Genomic DNA, 20,361 nt, shown 5'->3' with positions numbered 1-20,361 from the left:
CAGTTATTAGAAAATGATAAATGAGACGCATAAACAATGAGGGCGTGTCGTGGCATGAAGTTGGTTCAACTCTTTAAAATAAGGGATTTACATGCAGATCAACATTCACAACGAGAAACGGCAGCAGAATGGACTGACGCAAATATGAGGTAAGCTAGCTCGTCACTTTCACCCGAAAACCTTATGTCACAATTTTAGATGAAATAGTCACGGATTATTTTGCTCAATTTTGCGTGTCATTGTCACGTATTTCAACCATTTTGTTTTTCCTATTTTTAATCAATTGTCGCTTCAGTTTGGGGTTAGATTTGCTGTTTGCGTTAGGATGTCACTTAAAGTATTGGTTTATAAAAAAAATTGTATGCTTTTTAAACCATTGTCGCCTGACTTTAGGGGTAGAGTTAGGTTTGGGTAAGGATGTCATTTTATGTAACACAAAGTTGTTCTAACCCCAAACTTAACCGACAATTGTAAGAAAATAGGAAAAACAGTCGAGTTACCAATACGTGAAACTGTCACGGAAAAGAAAGTCGTGGCAGGGACACGGAAAATAGTGGAAATACGTGTCACGCAAAACTGAGCAAAATAATGCGTGACCATTTCACATATTTTGTAGAATACCGCGTCACGTGCTCATTTGCACTTATAATAAACAAAAATGCCCGCGCGTCATCCCAACAAGATATATCATTCAGCTCCTCAAAACGGGAGTTTTGACTGCATATAAACAATCATGATGAGAAAAGTCTGAAAACTGGATTAAAGCAGAGATCAAGGAGCTTGTCAAATATCCATATCATAAACAAAAATGCACGCGAGTGGTTTCTGGAGAGAGAAATAATAAATAATATGCAAACTTCAAATGCTGCGTAGAAGGAAGTGCAGGACTTTAAATAGGTCACGTGTCTTTCCGGGACCTTGCAGATTCCGGCAAATCACTGGCAGTCTGAATGAACAAAAAAATCAAACGATCCCGGAAAAATCCAGGGTGCATTTTCCGTGTATTTTCCGGAATGTCTGTGTGAAAAGGGCTATACAGTCAAAAGTTCTTTATGGAACCACACATCCAAAAATGGTTCCTCTATGCACATTTCATTTTTGTACGAATGTTACATACGAGTTTACAAAGTACTAAGATAGAAGAGTATGACAAGTTGTCTTGCACTTTGAATGTCCTTCTGGACTCTTTATTTCCCATGCATAGTTTGGACAAAAATGTGTAGTGGATCTTCTTGTAGCTGAAATAGCCAAACAAACCCCCCAAAAATGTTTGACATTCATTATTTTTTCATCAACATTTTAATTATTCACAAAGTATTTTAATTATCTTTCACTTGTGTTAGAATGTTCTAAATTCACGAGCAAGTCCTTCGGGGACAGGATTTGGACAGGAAAAGTGCTGTAAAAACATAAATACATTACAAAAAAGCTTCTAAAACTAAAACATTCAGCATTTTTGTACAACACAGTGCAATAGAAAAGGGATCAGCAAAGGTCAAAATAGGGCATTCAGCACTGTTCTTTCATAGACAGTTGAGACAGTTGCTAAATGATAAAACAATGGAACTGTAAACGCCTCCGTGTGAATTTATAACAGGTGCAGCACCATTTCAAACCCACAACAGCAGAGAAATTTGAACTGTTCTCGTTCGCACAGTTCTGCGCCTTTCTGTTCGTAGTTTATGCTTTTGTAACAAAGGAAATGGGAAACACCACTGGTAACATCCGTAAAGTCCACTTGGTGGCGGAGATTGAGCAACGTTGTGAAACATTAATGACCCGTTGTTGCAGACACGCTGACGAGAGTCTTTGTTAAGGCTTTGCCAGGGTAGCCTGCTCAGAAGCACAGATTGCATGACGCTGTGGTTTAACTTGGTTACAGAGGGGAATTAAACGTCAGTGAGTCACAAAAAATAAAAACAGAGATCGACAAGGATGCCGGGTTGCCAGTATAACCTTAAGGAGCAATAGAAACGAGTGAGTCAGTTTTAAATTCTCTTGCTTTCAGTGGCCTTCAACGTTGCTTGACAGTGTGCAAGACATTGATATGCATCTTTTCTATACTATACTTCATTTCCAGGTAAAAATAAAAAAGGCCAAACAAACATGTTCATAACAGTGAAATTCTCCAGAGTATCTTACAAATGACACTTTATCAGGTCAAAAAGGCTTTGTGATTCGAAGTTTTGTGTCGAAATAGAGACAGAGTGAGCTGGTGACCAGAGAACAAACATCTTAAACTTCAAAATCTAAACCTTATCACTGTCCTTTATGAAGAAGCAGAACAATCTGTTAAAAAATGTCTGTTTGGCAGCCATGACCAAATACTGACACGAAACGGCGAGTGTGTGCCGTCTTCACCCTTACTAGAACAACACTTACATATTTACTTCTCAATGTGAAGTCAAACACATTCAAAAATGAAGAAACTATATCACATTAGGATTGAAATGTGTCATTTCGACAGTATGACAAAACAATAAAATTATTACCTTTTAAAGACAATAGGTAATGTTTAACTGAAATGCATGAGGACTCAAATTAAAAATAACTTCACATTTGTTTAAAAAATTTAAAACTTCTTCTATCTGGGTTATTCAGTTTTTACAGAATAACTAAAGATTTGCAGAACGTCTTATATAAAGACCTCCACTAGGGGTCAGAATCAGCGATTTAGAAAGAATGGCTCAGACAAACAATATTTTACCCACATACAATGCAATCGATTAAAACCTAATTAAACATTAAAGCAAAGAAGCGATTTAGTCCAAAGCTAACTTCATCAGCAGATATGGTATGACTTGTAAAAAGTTTGCAAGCATGTGGGAATAGGTCATTGGGGCATTGTGCAGGTAGTTACATCTCTTAGTGTAATACAAACTTGACCCATAACGTGTAATAAGTTACCATAGTAACAACACCAGAACCAATGGGGTCAGCACCGAGACCTCCGTGTCTGGCTAGTAACAGTTCTGCTGTCGCACTCTGTCTTGTATGAGGTCAGGTAGTGCCATGGTTGGCACTTCTATGCATGAGAAGAATGGCAGGAATGGACTCACTTGACATGTTCGGCACTGTGGGAGGAACAGTAGTATTTTTTGTGTGCAATGAAGGTGGAGAGGCTGCTGAATTTGATGTTGCACAGCCGGCAGAAGCGAGTGTTTCCGTTCTGCAGGGAGGCGAGGGGCGTTTTGGGCATGGCTGAAGCCGTGTGGGTGTGGCTTAGTGACAGGGCTGCCTTTTCAGGAATGAGCGGGGGGACGGGGGTGTGGCCCACATCTTTTAGAGCTTCAGGCACAGGTGAGACAGTTCGAGGGACACTGGTAGGCGACAGGGCAGGGGGTGTGTTTTTTGGAGAACCAGAGTGGTGTTCTGGAGGCTTCCCGTTAAGAATGGGTGAGGAAGGAGAGGTTGCTTCTAACTTGAGGGTCCGGCCATTCACGCTGTCCCTATGTGGTCGGGGGCTCGGTTTAGGAGGGGTGAGTGGCGCTCCATCACGTGGGCTAAGGCTAGGACTGGGACTGACTCCAGCTGAGCGTGTCTCTGGATGTTGATGTAGGGTGACCAGCAGACCGTGAGCCATTTTGAAATGCTCCACTAGATCACAAGTCAACTGCTTATTGGGAGGGCAATAGGGACAGACCACCGGGGGGCTGTTGGGGGTCTTTGCTCCATGAACAGCATTAGGAGCGGCGGATTCAGGGCCAGGTAATGAAGATGGGTTTCCAACAGCAGCGGTTTTTCCCATCTGAAGACCCTTCGCATCAGAGTGCAGGTCCACAGCTCGATTTTTGGGTGAGGTGGAGGCGGGTCTCTTTAGCCGGCTCAGCTGCTCAAGCGTGTGGGGCTGCAGGGTTGTTGCGGGGCAGTAGTAGGTCTTGTGTGCCAGGTAGTTCTCAATGCTGTTGAAGCTGATGCTGCAAGCGGTGCACTTGTGGTAGTCGGTAAGTGGCACAGCGGGAATGCTGCTCCCTCTCTGGTTTTCACTTAGCCGGGGTCTTTTACTAAGGTCGATAGGGCCATCACCATCAGGACTGGAGCTGCGTGTTGATGGTGGAGGAACCGAAGCAACTTCCTGTTTCACCCCGAGGCCTGTTGCTACCGTCAAAGGGGCAGCGTTGGCCAAAGCCTCACTTTGAGCCATGTGGATCTCGTACATCTTCTTGCGCTTACGTGTGCGAATAGGTTGGGGCAGGAAGGCAGTCTTGCCAGCATGTGGCCGCTGGTTGGAGGGGTCATGTCTTGAGGCGCAATAAAAACGCTTGTGCACAATGTAGTTTTCGTGCCGGCTAAAGCGGATATTGCAGGCCTGGCAGAACGTGCGAGTTAGTTCATCTTCCGGGTCTTCGGCGGACCCGCTAGGACTTTGGCTACCCTCACTGGCCTGACCTCCTCCAGGCCCCTCCCCCTCTGAGGAAGAGGAGCAGGTGCCATCCTTCATCCCCGGATCTTCACTTTTCACCTCCACTGATTTGGGCTCTGAGGCCGTTCCTCCTGTTGCAGGGTCTGAGTAGCTAGGCGATGCTGAAGCTGTGCGGCTCAACGGTCTGGCCTGTGGTGACGCAGCATGGGCAGCGGGAGGAGCAGCAGTGGCGGCGGCTATCCCTTCTTTCAACAGACTTGCAGCCTCGCCCTGCTGATGTCTGCTCGAGCAGTAAAGTCTCTTGTGGACGTAGAAGTTGTTGATGTTGTTGAAGGTAATGTCACATTCAAAGCAAGTGGCTCCCTTGTGAACGCTAGCGGGGGAACCTGATGGGAAAAATCCCGGCTGTCCAGGCGCCGGACCCTGTCCTTGTTTAAGTCTGCTGTGTACCATCTCAGACATCTTAGCCAGGATCTCGGATGCTTGCGGCATAATGGCAGCCTCAGAATTGAACATGTACTGCGACAAGAACATTGCTCCTCCAGGGAGAACCGAACCTCCGGTTCCAGGGTGTACGGGGCTGGAACCTGGAGTAGGACTGGTCGGCTCTGTTTTAACTGCCACCCCCAAGGGACTCTTAGGTGAAGCAGACTGAGATGAGCTCCCCTCCACAGCATTTCTTGGAGGGCTGTCCACTGTTTCTTCCTCCTTCGAGTCGGTTTCGTAGTCCGACCGTGGTTCTTCTTTGATGTTGAGCTGGTTCTGGGGGCTGCAGCCACGAGATGTGGCCGAGCTGCCGTTGGCTCCTGGGCTGGATGAATCGGGTCTGGACACGCAGGCAGCAGGTTCTCCATCTTGGGGATCTGGGAGCTCAGAGGAGGGAGGACTGCTGCGACGCGGTGTAGGGCTTCGTTCAGCTGGAACCCTCACTTCTAGGTGTGTGTGGACATGCTGCTGGAGAAGGGCAGGTGTTTCGGCAGAGTAGCCACACACTTGACATTTCAGGACAATTCCAGAGTCTCCTGGACTCAAGCCTGTCATAGAGAAATGATGATGGAGGGTTAGATACAGGATTATGGTTTTTAAACTTCAGTCTAGAATAGCTGTGTTTCTATTACAGATATGCGCAGAAATTGTGCAATATATTCTAAATGTCAATAAAAAAACTGTTTTGAAATGACAGCGTTCCGACTAAAATTTCGTTTTTTCTCTTGCGATAAGTCATTCCAAACATCACATAGACTGAAGTAGGATATTTTAAGTCATTATTTTAATGGAAGTGTTATTCCAAACATTAATGCCAAGACATTTTAAAGGATTTGTCCATTTTCTTAAAAAAATCCAGATATTTTACTCACCACCATGTCATCAAAAATGTTGATGCCTTTCTTTGTTCAGTCGAGAAGAAATTATGTTTTTTGAGGAAAACATTCCAGGATTTTCTCATTTTAATAAACTTTAATGGACCACAACACGTAACGGATTTAATGCAGTTTAAAAGGACTCTAAACAATCCCAAACGAGGCATAAGGGTCTTATCCAGCGAAACGATTGTCATTTTTGACAAGAAAAATAAAAATATGCACTTTTTAACTACAACTTCTCGTCTTCCTCCGGTCCTGTGACACACCAGCGCAACCTCAGGCAATACATCATCACGTCAAGAGGTCACATATGACAAATGCGAAACTCCGCCCCAGCGTTTACGTGTGGAGAAAGAGGACCGTTCTGACGTTGTTGTATGTCGAATGATACTAATTAATGTCTTTGTGTCAGTTTATTGTTTAACATGGTCCGCAAATGTGCGTTTCATGTGTGTTATACGTGACCTTTCTACATCATTACGCAATTACGTGAGGTCGCGCTGTTGCGTCACAGGACCGGAGATAGACGAGAAGTTGTGGTTTAAAAGTGCATATTTTTTATTTTTCTTGTCAAAAATGACAATCGTTTCGCTAGATAAGACCCTATATGCCTCGTTTGGGATCGTTTAGAGTCCTTTGAAACTGCAAGTTTAAACGGCATTAAATCTGTTACGTGTTAGGGTCCATTAAAGTCCATTAAAATTAGAAAATCCTAGAATGTTTTCTTCAAAATACATAATTTCTTCTCGACTGAACAAAGAAAGACATCAACATGTCTGATGATATGCTGGTGAGTAAATTATTTGGATTTTTTTTAAGAAAATGGACTAATCCTTTAATGTTTATTTAAAGTATACTCAAATGTTTATTCCAAACATAGTGCCTTATACTTGGGAATGGCAACATATGAGGTGTTTCAAAGGGGTAATAGTACATAATTTTAAATCAAAAGAGATGTGATTTACATACATTATGCAAATAAACTGTTTCCATTGCAGTTTTGCGAAATACACCTCTTTCAAAATGCCTCATGTGACCGTAAAAAGTTTTTTTGCCATATATGGGAGTTTTTGTGAAATTGGCTGTTTTTTCAATTTGCAATTTCTATATGCGCAATTTGAAGGGTAATGTAATGTAATGTAATGTAAAAGAGATTAGGTGAATAGATTTGAATAAGATAAGAGTTTCGGTAACAGGATATAACCTTGATATAATCTATCATCTCTCTATATTTGCATTTTACATCTATGCATTTGATCAATGCTTTTATTTGATGTGACTTACAGTGCATTTAAGCTATTTTATCAGTTTTGGGAATTGAACCCACAACCTTTGGCCTTTCACAATGCGTCACTAATTGAGCTACATGAACACCCGCTCATCACTGTGCGTGTTGGACTACCATGAGTCATAAAAAAAAAAACTTTAGACAAACTGACTGCAAATGTCAGTTTATTGTGAGATGTTTTCCTTCCACTCCTTAAATAGTTTTTAAGGCAGTTTTTACATGATTAACATTAATCTTTTGTCGCTAAGGCACCTCAAAAGTAGCATAGCGAAAATACCTTGCCTAAAAAGAGACATGTTAGATGTCCTAAACGAAGGTGGCGTGATGAGTTTCTAGTAACTAATAATTTATCTGTCCTCTATAAATGCTAAATTGTTGCATAACGCAGCAGCAGCCAATAAAAACATATTTGAAAGTTAATATTGTAAAGCATTACTTTGGACCAAAGAGATTTCACTGCGGACAGGGCAGAAATAAAATCCATTTATGGAAAAACATAAGATTTTTGTCCGGCCTAGTTACACGGTGCAAAATGAAATGCCAGAATTTATATAAACAGAGAAAAAACAAGTTTATACAGTGAATATAATAAGCATTACATTTCAAGACTAACCAATATAAATGAAGTTCCAAAAATAAGGATTAAGTCTAATCCCCCTCGGGTAAAGTAGCAAAAGTGCAGATACCTGTGGACAGAGGGAGTTTTGGCGAGTACACCTCACTGTGAGACCCAGGCTGGCAAACCATATGGCTCGTGACCAGGTGGGTGTACAGGATGTCTCGTGTAGTGGAGATGAAACCACAGCCGTGACACACGCCGTTCAGCGAGTCCGTGTGGACTTTCAAGTGCCGCTCACAGTTTGCTTTTGTGGTAAAAGCCGACAGGCAAATCAAACACACAAATGGGCGCTCTCCTGAAATACACACATTAGCACACACAATCCAAATGATCATTTACCAAAGAAGCTTCATTAAAACATCATTAAAATTCATAGGGGGATGTCTCACCGCTGTGAGTTCTCATATGGATCTCCAAAGAGCTGGCACTGGGGCAGCTTTTGTTGCATTGTGGGAAGGGACACATCCTTTCATTAGGGTACGAGTCTTTAGGCTTGTCCTGTGGTGGAGAGGCCGCGGTCTGCTGCTTCTGCCGACTCGCGCAGTAGTACATGAGATGGGCCTGAAGATTTCTCTCACTTCTGTACCAGATCCCACAATCTTTGCATGGGAAAATATCTTCTGCACACGCACAAAATACAACCAATCAGAACAAAGCAACAGGCAGCCCACAACTGATTATCTTTTGAAGATTAAAAGAGTTCATGGAGAGGATGTTTAGAGGATATCCGCTCATGGTGAAAGCATCATTTCTTGTTCTAAGTGAGTGCTGGTAAACAATGGAGTTTGCAGTGTACGATTATAAACAAACTTTGGTTAATTGGAAAGGTTATACTTGACTAACACTGACAAGTACAGCATTCAAAGATGGTCACAATAGTTTTCTGATATCATATGCGATGCAGTGTATTCTAACAGATATATTATTTCATGCATTTAATTGTATGTGGGGTGATGTGTGATGTTTTATAATGCAACCATTGCATTTACACACAAACAATCACACATCATCTCCACAGCAACGGGCACAGTGAGATTGTGAGGTGTCCGAGGTGTGCGCATGTATGTGTAAACGGTACTATCTGATGTCTGGACACATGTTAAACTGGATATTGGGAGCAACGTCACAATTATTCCCTCCAACTATCACAGCTAAGCTTAGTCAGGCTGATTGTGTTTTAGTCTTATTTACACTGATTATTCATGTGTTCATCATGGCATGACTGTGTCCACTCCCACTCCCCACACAGTTTTGCTTATGTGGTGGAGAGAACCTGCTGTATTGTACCAGCCAGTGAATACCCTACTGGTGTCTGAACTGACACCACACTGCCACCTACTGGTGTATAATCACAAATGACAAGCACAGTGAGAAACCACAAGGATGAAGTCACTATGCAACATTTGGATTTCATTCCACGGGTACTACGTGGCTACTAGCAATTTTTAATGTTAACAAATTTGCCCCAAGTATTGTGAAACTACATCTGATACTACAATGATTTTTACAACCACGGTTTTATTAGACCTGGCCCATGACAGTACTTTTGTATACTTTAAAGAATTTTTGAAGTATGCTCTGAATATCATGGTGCACTAAAATATGGTATTTTTATCAAGACATTGTGGTTTTCATTTAAAATTGTATATTGTAGTACATCATGGCAAAATATTATGATTTCTTTTATGCAAATTAATAAAAAAACAGAAAAGATGAGCAAATGATAACCAAATTATTATTTTTAGGTAAATTCTCCCTTACCAATAAATTAAGAGACAGGCAGACCTAAGTCACAATACTTCTTATACACAGGGTTCCCACTCCAAGTCAAATGTCAAATTCCCTGACCCAAATTCCGAAAAGCTGAATTTCCATGACCTATGTCCTGGATGCCATAAGCCTGGATAATGTGCACACCGTGAGATTATAAAAATCCCTTGAAATCAGCAGAGACTTGGATCCGGAAACAGTGGTTGCGTCCGAAAACTTAGGCAGCTGACTTGTTGCCTCGCTGCCTCATGAGGCAATGACTTTGGAGGCATGAAGGCAGCTAAGAGAAACGGTTTCGGACACACTTCAAAGGCAGCGTGTTTGAAATATAAACAGAGAGCGCCTTTGTGATAACTATTCAAATATTTGAAAACTAAAATACTAATGTCTCGCTAGAAATGCAATTAAAAGGTGTAAAAAGTGAAAATATGCATTTATTTACACTAAATTTGTGCTCCAGATGCTTTCTTTGCTGCCATTTTATTTTTTCGAACTTAACCAATCACATTCCTCATGCACGCACACGCATAGAATTGTGGGACAAGATCTCAGGGGTCAGGAAGTTAACCTAAAATTGGATCCGGCATGCCTTGATGCCTTCTTGCCTTGGAATGCTGCTGCAGAAGACAGCAATTTAGAGTTTTCAGATGCTGCCAGTGTTCCTTACGTCACAAGCGGATTAAATTTTGATAAATTGAAACTTAAATTTAAAGCAGCAAACAAAAATTCCTGATATTCCAAAACATATAAAATTCCCTGACTTTCAATGTCTGGAATACCTTTTCAAATTCCATGATATTCCATGATCGGTGGGAACCCATAATATTTCATTACGCTTCACAATTTATGTTTTATATACAAATGTGTCCGACCACTCTGCATCACAAACATGAACATAATAAAAAAACCAGCAGGAAAATGTAAAGGCATGTTGTGTTTATCCGCACGCAGTGACTCACTGTTAACAACTGCAGTTGCTAAGATGGCAGCCATGCCAGCCTGTTGTGGGAGGAGCTGAATCTCCGAGTGCAGTGCAGCGGGATACGCTGGCTCCTCCTTCACCCGCACGCTGGACGTCTGAACAGCCTTCGACTGATCCGCATGGGCGCAGGACAGGGTTGCCACAAGTGCATCTCCACTGGACAGCTCCTGTGTGAGCTTACAGAATAATGCACCTCCTGTAAAATAAACAGGCATTGTTAGTTTCTATCTAATGGTTGCGAGACACCTGTGAGAGGTTTTGGTGCATTACCCTGACTGTAGATGATGCAGTTTGATTCGGTGGTGCATGAGGTCACGGGTATCCTCCTGAGCCAGCAGTCTGCCTCCACACACTCCAAGGACATTACAGAGTTCTACACACAGAAAAAAAATATAAAGTCAGCTTTGTAATTAACAGTATAAGGTAACACAGATTTAGGTCAGGACTAAATAAAACACTTTGAAGTAGATCTAAAATAGGTTCAGGTTACCAAAATAATATTTTTCACCAAAAAAAATCTATAGTCAATTCCTCTCAACAGTGACTTAACACCACTCTGGCAGGTTTGAAAGTTTTTGTGATGTGGTTGGCATCTTTATTTTTCAGTAAGACCACAACATCCATTCATATCCTTATGATTTTTGTACTTTTTAATCCATTCCTTCTGATAATGTGCCATTTAAAATCAACATTGCTCTTTGAAATTTGATATCATACAACAAAAACAAGACTTGCTGACTAAAACATTATTTTTCAGTTTTTCAGACTATGATAATTTACGGTTTTAACATTTTTTTCACTTAATTAAAGAACACAGCACCCAATATAAATAGTGAGGATGAGGAATTATTTTTGTAGATTGATCTTGTTACAAGGATCTAATAAAACAAATAAAACAAAGCTATTGTGCCACAAGGGACAGAGCAGAGATGCCACAAGGAAGAAAAAGAAAGCCTCAGGCAGAGCACAATAACAGGTGGAAAAAATATACAATGCGGGTAATATTGAGTATTTTTCAACCCAGCAGCTTGTTGAAAATGGACCTGCCCATACAAAAGCTTTAAAAGAGCTGTGTGGGTGACAACACAGAAGCAAATGTTATAACATCTCAAATATCAGACATCAACAACATGCGATAATTTGCTCAATCTTGCAATATATGTGATCTTGGCCCACAAAAGCAGTCTTAAAGGGACATTCCACTTTTTTGGAAAATATGCTCATTTTCCAGCTTCCCTAGAGTTAAACATTTGAATCTTACCGTTTGAATCTCAGCCGATCTTCGGGTCTGGCGCTAGCACTTTCAGCATAGCTTAGCACAATCCATTGAATCTGATTAGACCATTAGCATCGCGCTAAAAATAACTAAAGAGTTTCAATATTTTTCTATTTAAAACTTGACTCTTCTGTAGTTACATCGTGTACTAAGACTGACAGAATTAAAAGTTGCGATTTTCTAGTTCGAAATGGCTAGGAACTATACTCTCATTCTGGCGTAATAATCAGTGACTTTGCTGCTGTAACATGGCTACAGCAGGCATAGTGATATTACGCACTGCCCGAAAATAGTCCCTATGCTATGGAAAGTAACCAAGGTGGACTATTTTCGGGCAGGGCGTAATAGCACCAGACCCGGAGATCAGCTGAATGGATTCTAAAACGGTAAGATTCAAATGTTTAACTCTAGGGGAGCTGGAAAATGCGCATATTTTTTTTAAAAAGTGGAGCGTCCCTTTAAGTATCATGGGTATATTTGTAGCAAAAGCCAAAAATACATTGTATGGGTCAAAATGATAAATTTTTCTTTATGCCAAAAATCATTAGGATAATATGTAAAACATATTGTTAATTTCTTACCGTAAATATATCAAAACATTATTTTTTATGAGTGGATAGTGTTGCTAATGACTTCATTTGGACCACTTTAAAGTTAATTTTCTTTGCAGCGACAGATTCCAGACTTTCAAATAGCTGTATCTCGGCCAAATATTGTACTAACTTAACAAGCCACTGACCCCTATAACTGGTTTCGGGGTCTAGGGTCACATATGAGATGTGATACAATAATGCTTTATGTTTGTAAAATGAGTTTAAATCAGGGGTAGGCATGGGCCGGTTACCGGTTTCAAGGTATACCGAGGTTTTAAACAGTTCTGTTAAACAGAAATGTTCTGTGATACCGTCTCCAAGGTATGCGCTGTGTTTATATAAAATTAAGTAATCATTAAGTAATGTGATTTATTTGATGTTTACATGTAATATACATTACGGAAATATTTTTTTAAAGCATATAATAATTTAAAGGATTTATTTTTACCTGGCATTTGAAAATAACACATTTTAGTGTTGCAATGGCAATACCGCAAAACCATGGTATTTTTGCAAAATGTAATCAAACCGCCAGAATCTTATACCGGCCCATGCCTATTCAGGGGTCTCCAACCTTTTTGTGAGCAAGGGCTACCACAATGGATAAAACATTCTGGAGGGCTACATTTTTTAAAAACTCAAAACTTCTTTGTTTTACTTGTTGATTTTATTTTATTTGGTAATATGTTTTATCATTGTTTATAAAATAAGTCAATATGTAATAAATAAATATTAAAATGTTTTGGTCTGCGGGCACCATGTTGGAGACCACTGGTTTAAATTATAATAAAATATAATTTAAACACTTTTACAAAATTTAAAACAACATACATTTCACATTCTTTCTGGGGAAAAGCATCACTCTCTCTCCAGTCTCTTTTCTATCTGCATACATAACTTTTTAAAGTATTTTTAAATAACTAATAAAAATAATAATAACAACAACTAATAAGGATTTTTAAAAGGATTTTTAAAAAGTATTTTTAAAGTAATAAAATTATCTAAAGTAAGTAATAATCATTGGATTGTTGCAAACTTTAGCTATCTGCACATTGCGATATACACACATTTGTGATATCATTTCGCTATATCTGTGCAACACATTAAATCAATAGCTGTAATCCACTTTCTCACTGCTCATAGACTTAAGACTAAAAAATACATGTAAGCACATAAAAAACAAAAAAACAAAAAGATGAATTCATCTTCTATTATATAAATCCTAATCTAATTTTATTAGGCACTATGTACTGTAGGAGAACTGAGAACAAGCTCTTTATCAGGATATAATTGCCTAAAAGTGAACTTGAAAAAGCTTTCGAGTGCGTCTGATCCGATCCACTAGGTGGCAGCAGTTTAGTAGGGCCACTTCATTAATAACCTCATGTTCGAGAAAACCGTCACGGCCCTTAACTAAGCCAGGTCAAAAACGCGCCTTTGAACTTGTCATCATCGACAACCTACTACATGAACTGTAAAAGACAGGAGGAAAAAGGACATCAGTTTAAATGTGTAAAGCAGGATTAAAAGCCACCAGTCGATGGGTTGAGAGGAAGAGATGGGCAGCAGAAGAGGACAGCTGAAGGGTTTCTTTCTAATTCTGTCTGTTCTTGCCTGAAGATACGGTCCGTATTGTATTTCATGGGGAACTAGTGCTGATAAGCAGATAGGGCTCCTTTTGTTTTAATTTGAAACCCAATGCTGGAGCCGTCTGTGGCATAAGTGCTGCGTGCTTCTGCTAATTTGTTTCAGACTCATTTAACGACTCGACTTTAAGCTTCACAAAAGCAGAGGGCAGCGTGGTGAGACCTCGCCTTTGACAAAACACTTCCAGACAAATGCTCGCTCTAATTAAACACACACACATATTGACGCACAGTCAGATTCGTACACGCAGATGCACACGGACGGTAAATGAAGATGTAAATGGTTGTATGACCCAGTATGAATTGTGAACAATAACAGGTTCATAGCGATCAAGGCGAACAGAGGGAGTCCATATCTCACCTGCTGAACAGAGGAAATCTGTAAGTGGTCAGGTGATCAGGTGCATCACACAAAAGGAACCAATGTGATTAAACTGCATGGAGAGTCTTAAATAAATCATAAAATGATGTTGCATATTGTCACTGTACTAAATAAATGCAGGTGATTGATTTGTAACGCCACAGTTGGGTTTAACGTGGGTGGCAAAATGACAACAATAAGAAAGCTAGATGTAGAGAGCAACCTTGGTGTTGGTGAATATACCCCCCACTCCATCACATGCAGGAAACTAGGGTACTTTGAGAGTGCCGCTTTAAACCCTGTCGAGTGCACAGCTTTGAGGAACCGTCTAAGCCCTCGTCCAAGCCCTGCTCCTTCATGAATATTAATGACGACGGCCGCGCTTTAATCTGCCTGATCCCCACACTGCTGTCGCCGCCCTGATAGCGAATCTAATTATTTGGTTTGATATTAACCAGCAGCCACCCCCCATGCTCCTTACCCATGCACGCCATCAGGAAAATAGGTAGATGCACCTTTTTAAGTCGCAGGCACACGAACGCACACTTGTGCATCACCATCGCACCGCAACACATTCAACACGCTCACGCAGTCTGGCTTTGTACGTGGCGTTATCACGTCCTCCTCTGACGGCGATGAAAGTTGAATGCAAATGATGTATTCAATGTCTCCCTTTGCAGGGGTGGAGAATCTGCAAAAAAGCTTTTTCCTGTGAAATAAGGACTGTGACCCTACAGTATGACCCTGAGTTAAAGCCATACAGGTCTACAAACCCAATTAAAACCAAATCAAATAGTCTGAACTCATTTGCTGGTAGCCAAAGGACAGGCAGCTCTTTGAAATCATTTATGCATTTCTGAAATGTGCTCCATGCGTAAATGTTTAACATGGTAGAAAAGGTATTAAACAGTGTGCAAATACAGTAAAACTGATGCCCATTATGATAGTGGGGAACAAGGTTTGATCAAACAAAAATGTTTGATTAAGATATGACAGCATTTGTTCTGTGAGGCAAGCCTATCGAGAAGGAAAAACATCTGATGTGAACTGACACCATATCATTATTTAAACAGGCATTCTTTAGGCATGTGTCTCAATCTGACCTCGCACCCTAAAACTAAATATACACTAACGGCGCACTTACATTGCAAAGTTCCCCAACGGTTTGCTTTGGTTCGGGTCAGCTTACTTTTGGGGGCTTTTCCACTGGGCGCAGTGCATAGTACCCGATACTTTTTTTAAGTACCACCTCGGTCGGGGTTCCAAATATTCTACAGAGCGACAAATAGAAACTAGATAGTAAAGTTTGAAGACAAACTTTATGTTGGCTTGAGAAAGCGTAGCCTGAACGTTTAAAACGGTTTGACATAAGTTTAGTTTAGTAGGCTATCTGGCTGTTAGTATGTTTAAGTATGAAGGTAGCATGATTTACCATGAAGCTAGCATGATTAGCATGAAGCTAGCATGATGCTAACATGATTAGCATGAAGCTAGCATGATGCTAGCATGATAAGCATGAAGCTAGCATGATGTTAGCATGATTAGCATGAAGCTAGCATGAAGTTAGCATAATTAGCATGAAGCTAGCATGAAGTTAGCATGATTAGCATGAAGCTAGCATGATGTTAGCATGATTAACATGAAGCTAGCATGAAGCTAGCATTATTAGCAGGAAGCTAGCATGAAGCTAACATTTATTGCGTTGCTAGGGTACTAAGTTTGGTTGCTAGGGAGAAAATTGGCATCCCATAATGATCACCCTTCAAGCCACAAGTAAAACGGTCCAACTCCCGTGTCTCTACAATGTTCTGATGCGGAGATATAAGGCTTTGTTTATTCCGTTGCTAGGGTACTAAGTTTGGTTGCTAGGGAGAAAATTGGCATCCCATAATGATCACCCTTCAAGCCACAAGTAAAACGGTCCAACCCCCGTGTCTCTACAATGTTCTGATGCGGAGATATAAGGCTTTGTTTATTCCGTTGCTAGGGTACTAAGTTTGGTTGCTAGGGAGAAAATTGGCATCCCATAATGATCACCCTTCAAGCCACAAGTAAAACGGTCCAACCCCCGTGTCTCTACAATGTTCTGATGCGGAGATATAAGGCTTTGTTTATTCCGTTGCTAGGGTACTAAGTTTGGTTGCTAGGGAGAAAATTGGCATCCCATAATGATCACCCTTCAAGCCACAAGTAAAACGGTCCAACCCCCGTGTCTCTACAATGTTCTGATGCGGAGATATAAGGCTTTGTTTATTCCGTTGCTAGGGTACTAAGTTTGGTTGGTAGGGAGAAAATTGGCATTCCCATAATGATCACACTTCAAGCCACAAGTAAAACGGTCCAACCCCCGTGTCTCTATGATGTTCTGAAGCGGAGATATAAGGCTTTGTTTATTCCGTTGCTAGGGTACTAAGTTTGGTTGCTAGGGAGAAAATTGGCATCCCATAATGATTACACGTCAAACCACAAGAAAAACGGTCCAACCCCTGTGTCTCTACGATGTTCAGATCCAGAGATATAAGGCTTTGTTTATTATGTTGCTAGGGTCTTCATATTTTGTTGCTAGGGGCGTGGCTTAATACCTCAATAAGAATCCTAAGAGACTGATTGGATGCCTGAGTAAAATGAGCCCACCCCTATGTCTCTATGACACTCTGGTGCAAAGATATCCATCTGGGCTTTTTATAATGGTAGTCTATGGGAGATGTTGCTAGGGTACCCAAAATTGTTGCTAGGGGCGTGGCTTAATAGCTCTGGGGTGATCCTAAGAGACTGATTGGATGCTTGAGTAAAATGAGCCCACCCCCATGTCTCTAAGACCCTCTAAAGTGAAGATATTCCATCTGGGACGCTTTTATTCCCTTTTATGGGCATGTTTCCTGCCCCATTATAAGTCAATGGGAAATTTTGGGGGCCTCTTACACCCCAGGGGTACAGCTTACACCCCATTGTGAGGTATGTTCTTACACAGCCTGTCAGCCTCCTTAAATGTGGTAAGCCACAAGTTTCTACAAGTTTCTCACTCGCAGCTTTGACCCGTCAAAGTTTGTCTCAATGTTAAGTCAATGGAAATTTTGGGGTGTTTCAGCGCCCCGTTTAGGAATTCGGAAGGTCCCATCAGTTAGAAAAGATATAGCACACCTCGTCAGATCAGACCGAAAGTCTGTCCAAAGTTTGATGGCTGTAGCTTGAAAGCTCTAGGACGAGTTAGAGTTAGAAATTTTAGTCTCAGAAGAAAAGAAGAGGGAATAATAACTAGATATTAAAGTTTGAGGACAAACTTTATGTTGGCTTGAAAAAGCGTAGCCTGAACATTTAAAATGGTTTGACAGAAGTTTATTTTAGTAGGCTATCTGGCTGTTAGCATGATTAGCATGAAGTTAGCATGATTAGCATGAAGCTAGCATGATTAGCATGAAGCTAGCATGAAGCTAACATGATTAGCATGAAGCTAACATGAAGCTAACATGATTAGCATGAAGCTCGCATGATGGTAGCATGATTAGCATGAAGCTAGCATGAAGCTAACATGCTTAGCATGAAGCTAGAATGAAGCTAACATTTATTCCGTTGCTAGGGTACTAAGTTTGGTTGCTAGGGAGAAAATTGGCATCCCATAATGATCAACCTTCAAGCCACAAGTAAAACGGTCCAACCCCCGTGTCTCTATGATGTTCTGAAGCGGAGATATAAGGCTTTGTTTATTCCGTTGCTAGGGTACTAAGTTTGGTTGCTAGGGAGAAAATTGGCATCCCATAATGATCAACCTTCAAGCCACAAGTAAAACGGTCCAACCCCCGTGTCTCTACAATGTTCTGATGCTGAGATATAAGGCTTTGTTTATTCCGTTGCTAGGGTACTAAGTTTGGTTGCTAGGGAAGAAATTGGCATCCCATAATAATCAACCTTCAAGCCACAAGTAAAACGGTCCAACCCCCGTGTCTCTAAGATGTTCTGAAGCGGAGAAATAAGGCTTTGTTTATTCCGTTGCTAGGGTACTAAGTTTGGTTGCTAGGGAGAAAAATGGCATCCCATAATGATCAGCCTTCAAGCCACAAGTAAAACGGTCCAACCCCCGTGTCTCTATGATGTTCTGAAGCGGAGATATAAGGCTTTGTTTATTCCGTTGCTAGGGTACTAAGTTTGGTTGCTAGGCAGAAAATTGGCATCCCATAATGATCAACCTTCAAGCCACAAGTAAAACGGTCCAACCCCTGTGTCTCTATGATGTTCTGAAGCGGAGATATAAGGCTTTGTTTATTCCGTTGCTAGGGTACTAAGTTTGGTTGCTAGGGAGAAAATTGGCATCCCATAATGATCAACCTTCAAGCCACAAGTAAAACGGTCCAACCCCCGTGTCTCTATGATGTTCTGAAGCAGAGATATAAGGCTTTGTTTATTCCGTTGCTAGGGTACTAAGTTTGGTTGCTAGGGAGAAAATTGGCATCCCATAATGATCAACCTTCAAGCCACAAGTAAAACGGTCCAACCCCCGTGTCTCTATGATGTTCTGAAGCGGAGATATAAGGCTTTGTTTATTCCGTTGCTAGGGTACTAAGTTTGGTTGCTAGGGAGAAAATTGGCATCCCATAATGATCAACCTTCAAGCCACAAGTAAAACGGTCCAACCCCCGTGTCTCTATGATGTTCTGAAGCGGAGATATAAGGCTTTGTTTATTCCGTTGCTAGGGTACTAAGTTTGGTTGCTAGGGAGAAAATTGGCATCCCATAATGATCAACCTTCAAGCCACAAGTAAAACGGTCCAACCCCCGTGTCTCTATGATGTTCTGAAGCGGAGATATAAGGCTTTGTTTATTCCGTTGCTAGGGTACTAAGTTTGGTTGCTAGGGAGAAAATTGGCATCCCATAATGATCAACCTTCAAGCCACAAGTAAAACGGTCCAACCCCCGTGTCTCTATGATGTTCTGAAGCGGAGATATAAGGCTTTGTTTATTCCGTTGCTAGGGTACTAAGTTTGGTTGCTAGGGAGAAAATTGGCATCCCATAATGATCAACCTTCAAGCCACAAGTAAAACGGTCCAACCCCCGTGTCTCTATGATGTTCTGAAGCGGAGATATAAGGCTTTGTTTATTCCGTTGCTAGGGTACTAAGTTTGGTTGCTAGGGAGAAAATTGGCATCCCATAATGATCAACCTTCAAGCCACAAGTAAAACGGTCCAACCCCCGTGTCTCTATGATGTTCTGAAGCGGAGATATAAGGCTTTGTTTATTCCGTTGCTAGGGTACTAAGTTTGGTTGCTAGGGAGAAAATTGGCATCCCATAATGATCAACCTTCAAGCCACAAGTAAAACGGTCCAACCCCCGTGTCTCTATGATGTTCTGAAGCGGAGATATAAGGCTTTGTTTATTCCGTTGCTAGGGTACTAAGTTTGGTTGCTAGGGAGAAAATTGGCATCCCATAATGATCAACCTTCAAGCCACAAGTAAAACGGTCCAACCCCCGTGTCTCTATGATGTTCTGAAGCGGAGATATAAGGCTTTGTTTATTCCGTTGCTAGGGTACTAAGTTTGGTTGCTAGGGAGAAAAATGGCATCCCATAATGATCAACCTTCAAGCCACAAGTAAAACGGTCCAACCCCCATGTCTCTACGACACTCTAAAGTAAAGATATTCCATCTGGGATGCTTTTATTCCCTTATATGGGCATGTTTCCTGCCCCATTATAAGTCAATGGGAAATTTTGGGGGCCTCTTACACCCCAGGGGTATAGCTTACACCCCATTGTGATGTATGTTCTTACAGAGCCTGTCAGCCACCTTAAATGTGGTAAGCCACAAGTTTCTACAAGTTTCTCACTCACAGCTATGACCCGTCAAAGTTTGTCTCAATGTTAAGTCAATGGAAATTTTGGGGTGTTCGAGACCCCCGTTTAGGAATTCGGAAGGTCCCATCAGTTAGAAAAGATATAGCACACTAAGTCAGACCAGTCTGAAGGTCTGTGGAAAATTTGGTGCATGTAGCTTGAAAGCCCTAGGACGAGTTAGTGTTTATAATTTTGGGGGGAGAAAAAGAATAATAATAATAATAACTAGATAGGTACATTTCCTGAAGAAAATGTGAGTGGTGCTTGCCG

The 20,361-nt window shown here is 41.1% G+C and overlaps 1 protein-coding gene across 1 annotated transcript in view; it reads right to left on the bottom strand.

The window, feature by feature from the left end:
* Positions 1–1,280: 1,280 nt before the first annotated feature.
* Positions 1,281–20,361, bottom strand: part of zfpm1 (zinc finger protein, FOG family member 1) — an 81,023-nt gene continuing 61,942 nt past the window's right edge. Inside the window, exons 5-9 of the mRNA XM_065283331.2 lie at positions 10,657–10,759; positions 10,364–10,582; positions 8,024–8,254; positions 7,702–7,929; positions 1,281–5,397 (exon numbers count right to left, since the gene is read on the bottom strand). Of these exons, the coding sequence (XP_065139403.1) occupies positions 3,056–5,397; positions 7,702–7,929; positions 8,024–8,254; positions 10,364–10,582; positions 10,657–10,759 (3,123 nt within the window). The 3' untranslated portion in view covers positions 1,281–3,055. The remainder of the gene's footprint in view (positions 5,398–7,701; positions 7,930–8,023; positions 8,255–10,363; positions 10,583–10,656; positions 10,760–20,361) is intronic.

This window comes from Paramisgurnus dabryanus, chromosome 9 (genome assembly GCF_030506205.2).
Source record: "Paramisgurnus dabryanus chromosome 9, PD_genome_1.1, whole genome shotgun sequence".
Classification (NCBI taxonomy): domain Eukaryota; kingdom Metazoa; phylum Chordata; class Actinopteri; order Cypriniformes; family Cobitidae; genus Paramisgurnus; species Paramisgurnus dabryanus.
The sequence above is the reverse complement of the archived record's forward strand: the minus strand, read 5'-3'. Positions and strand labels throughout refer to the sequence as shown.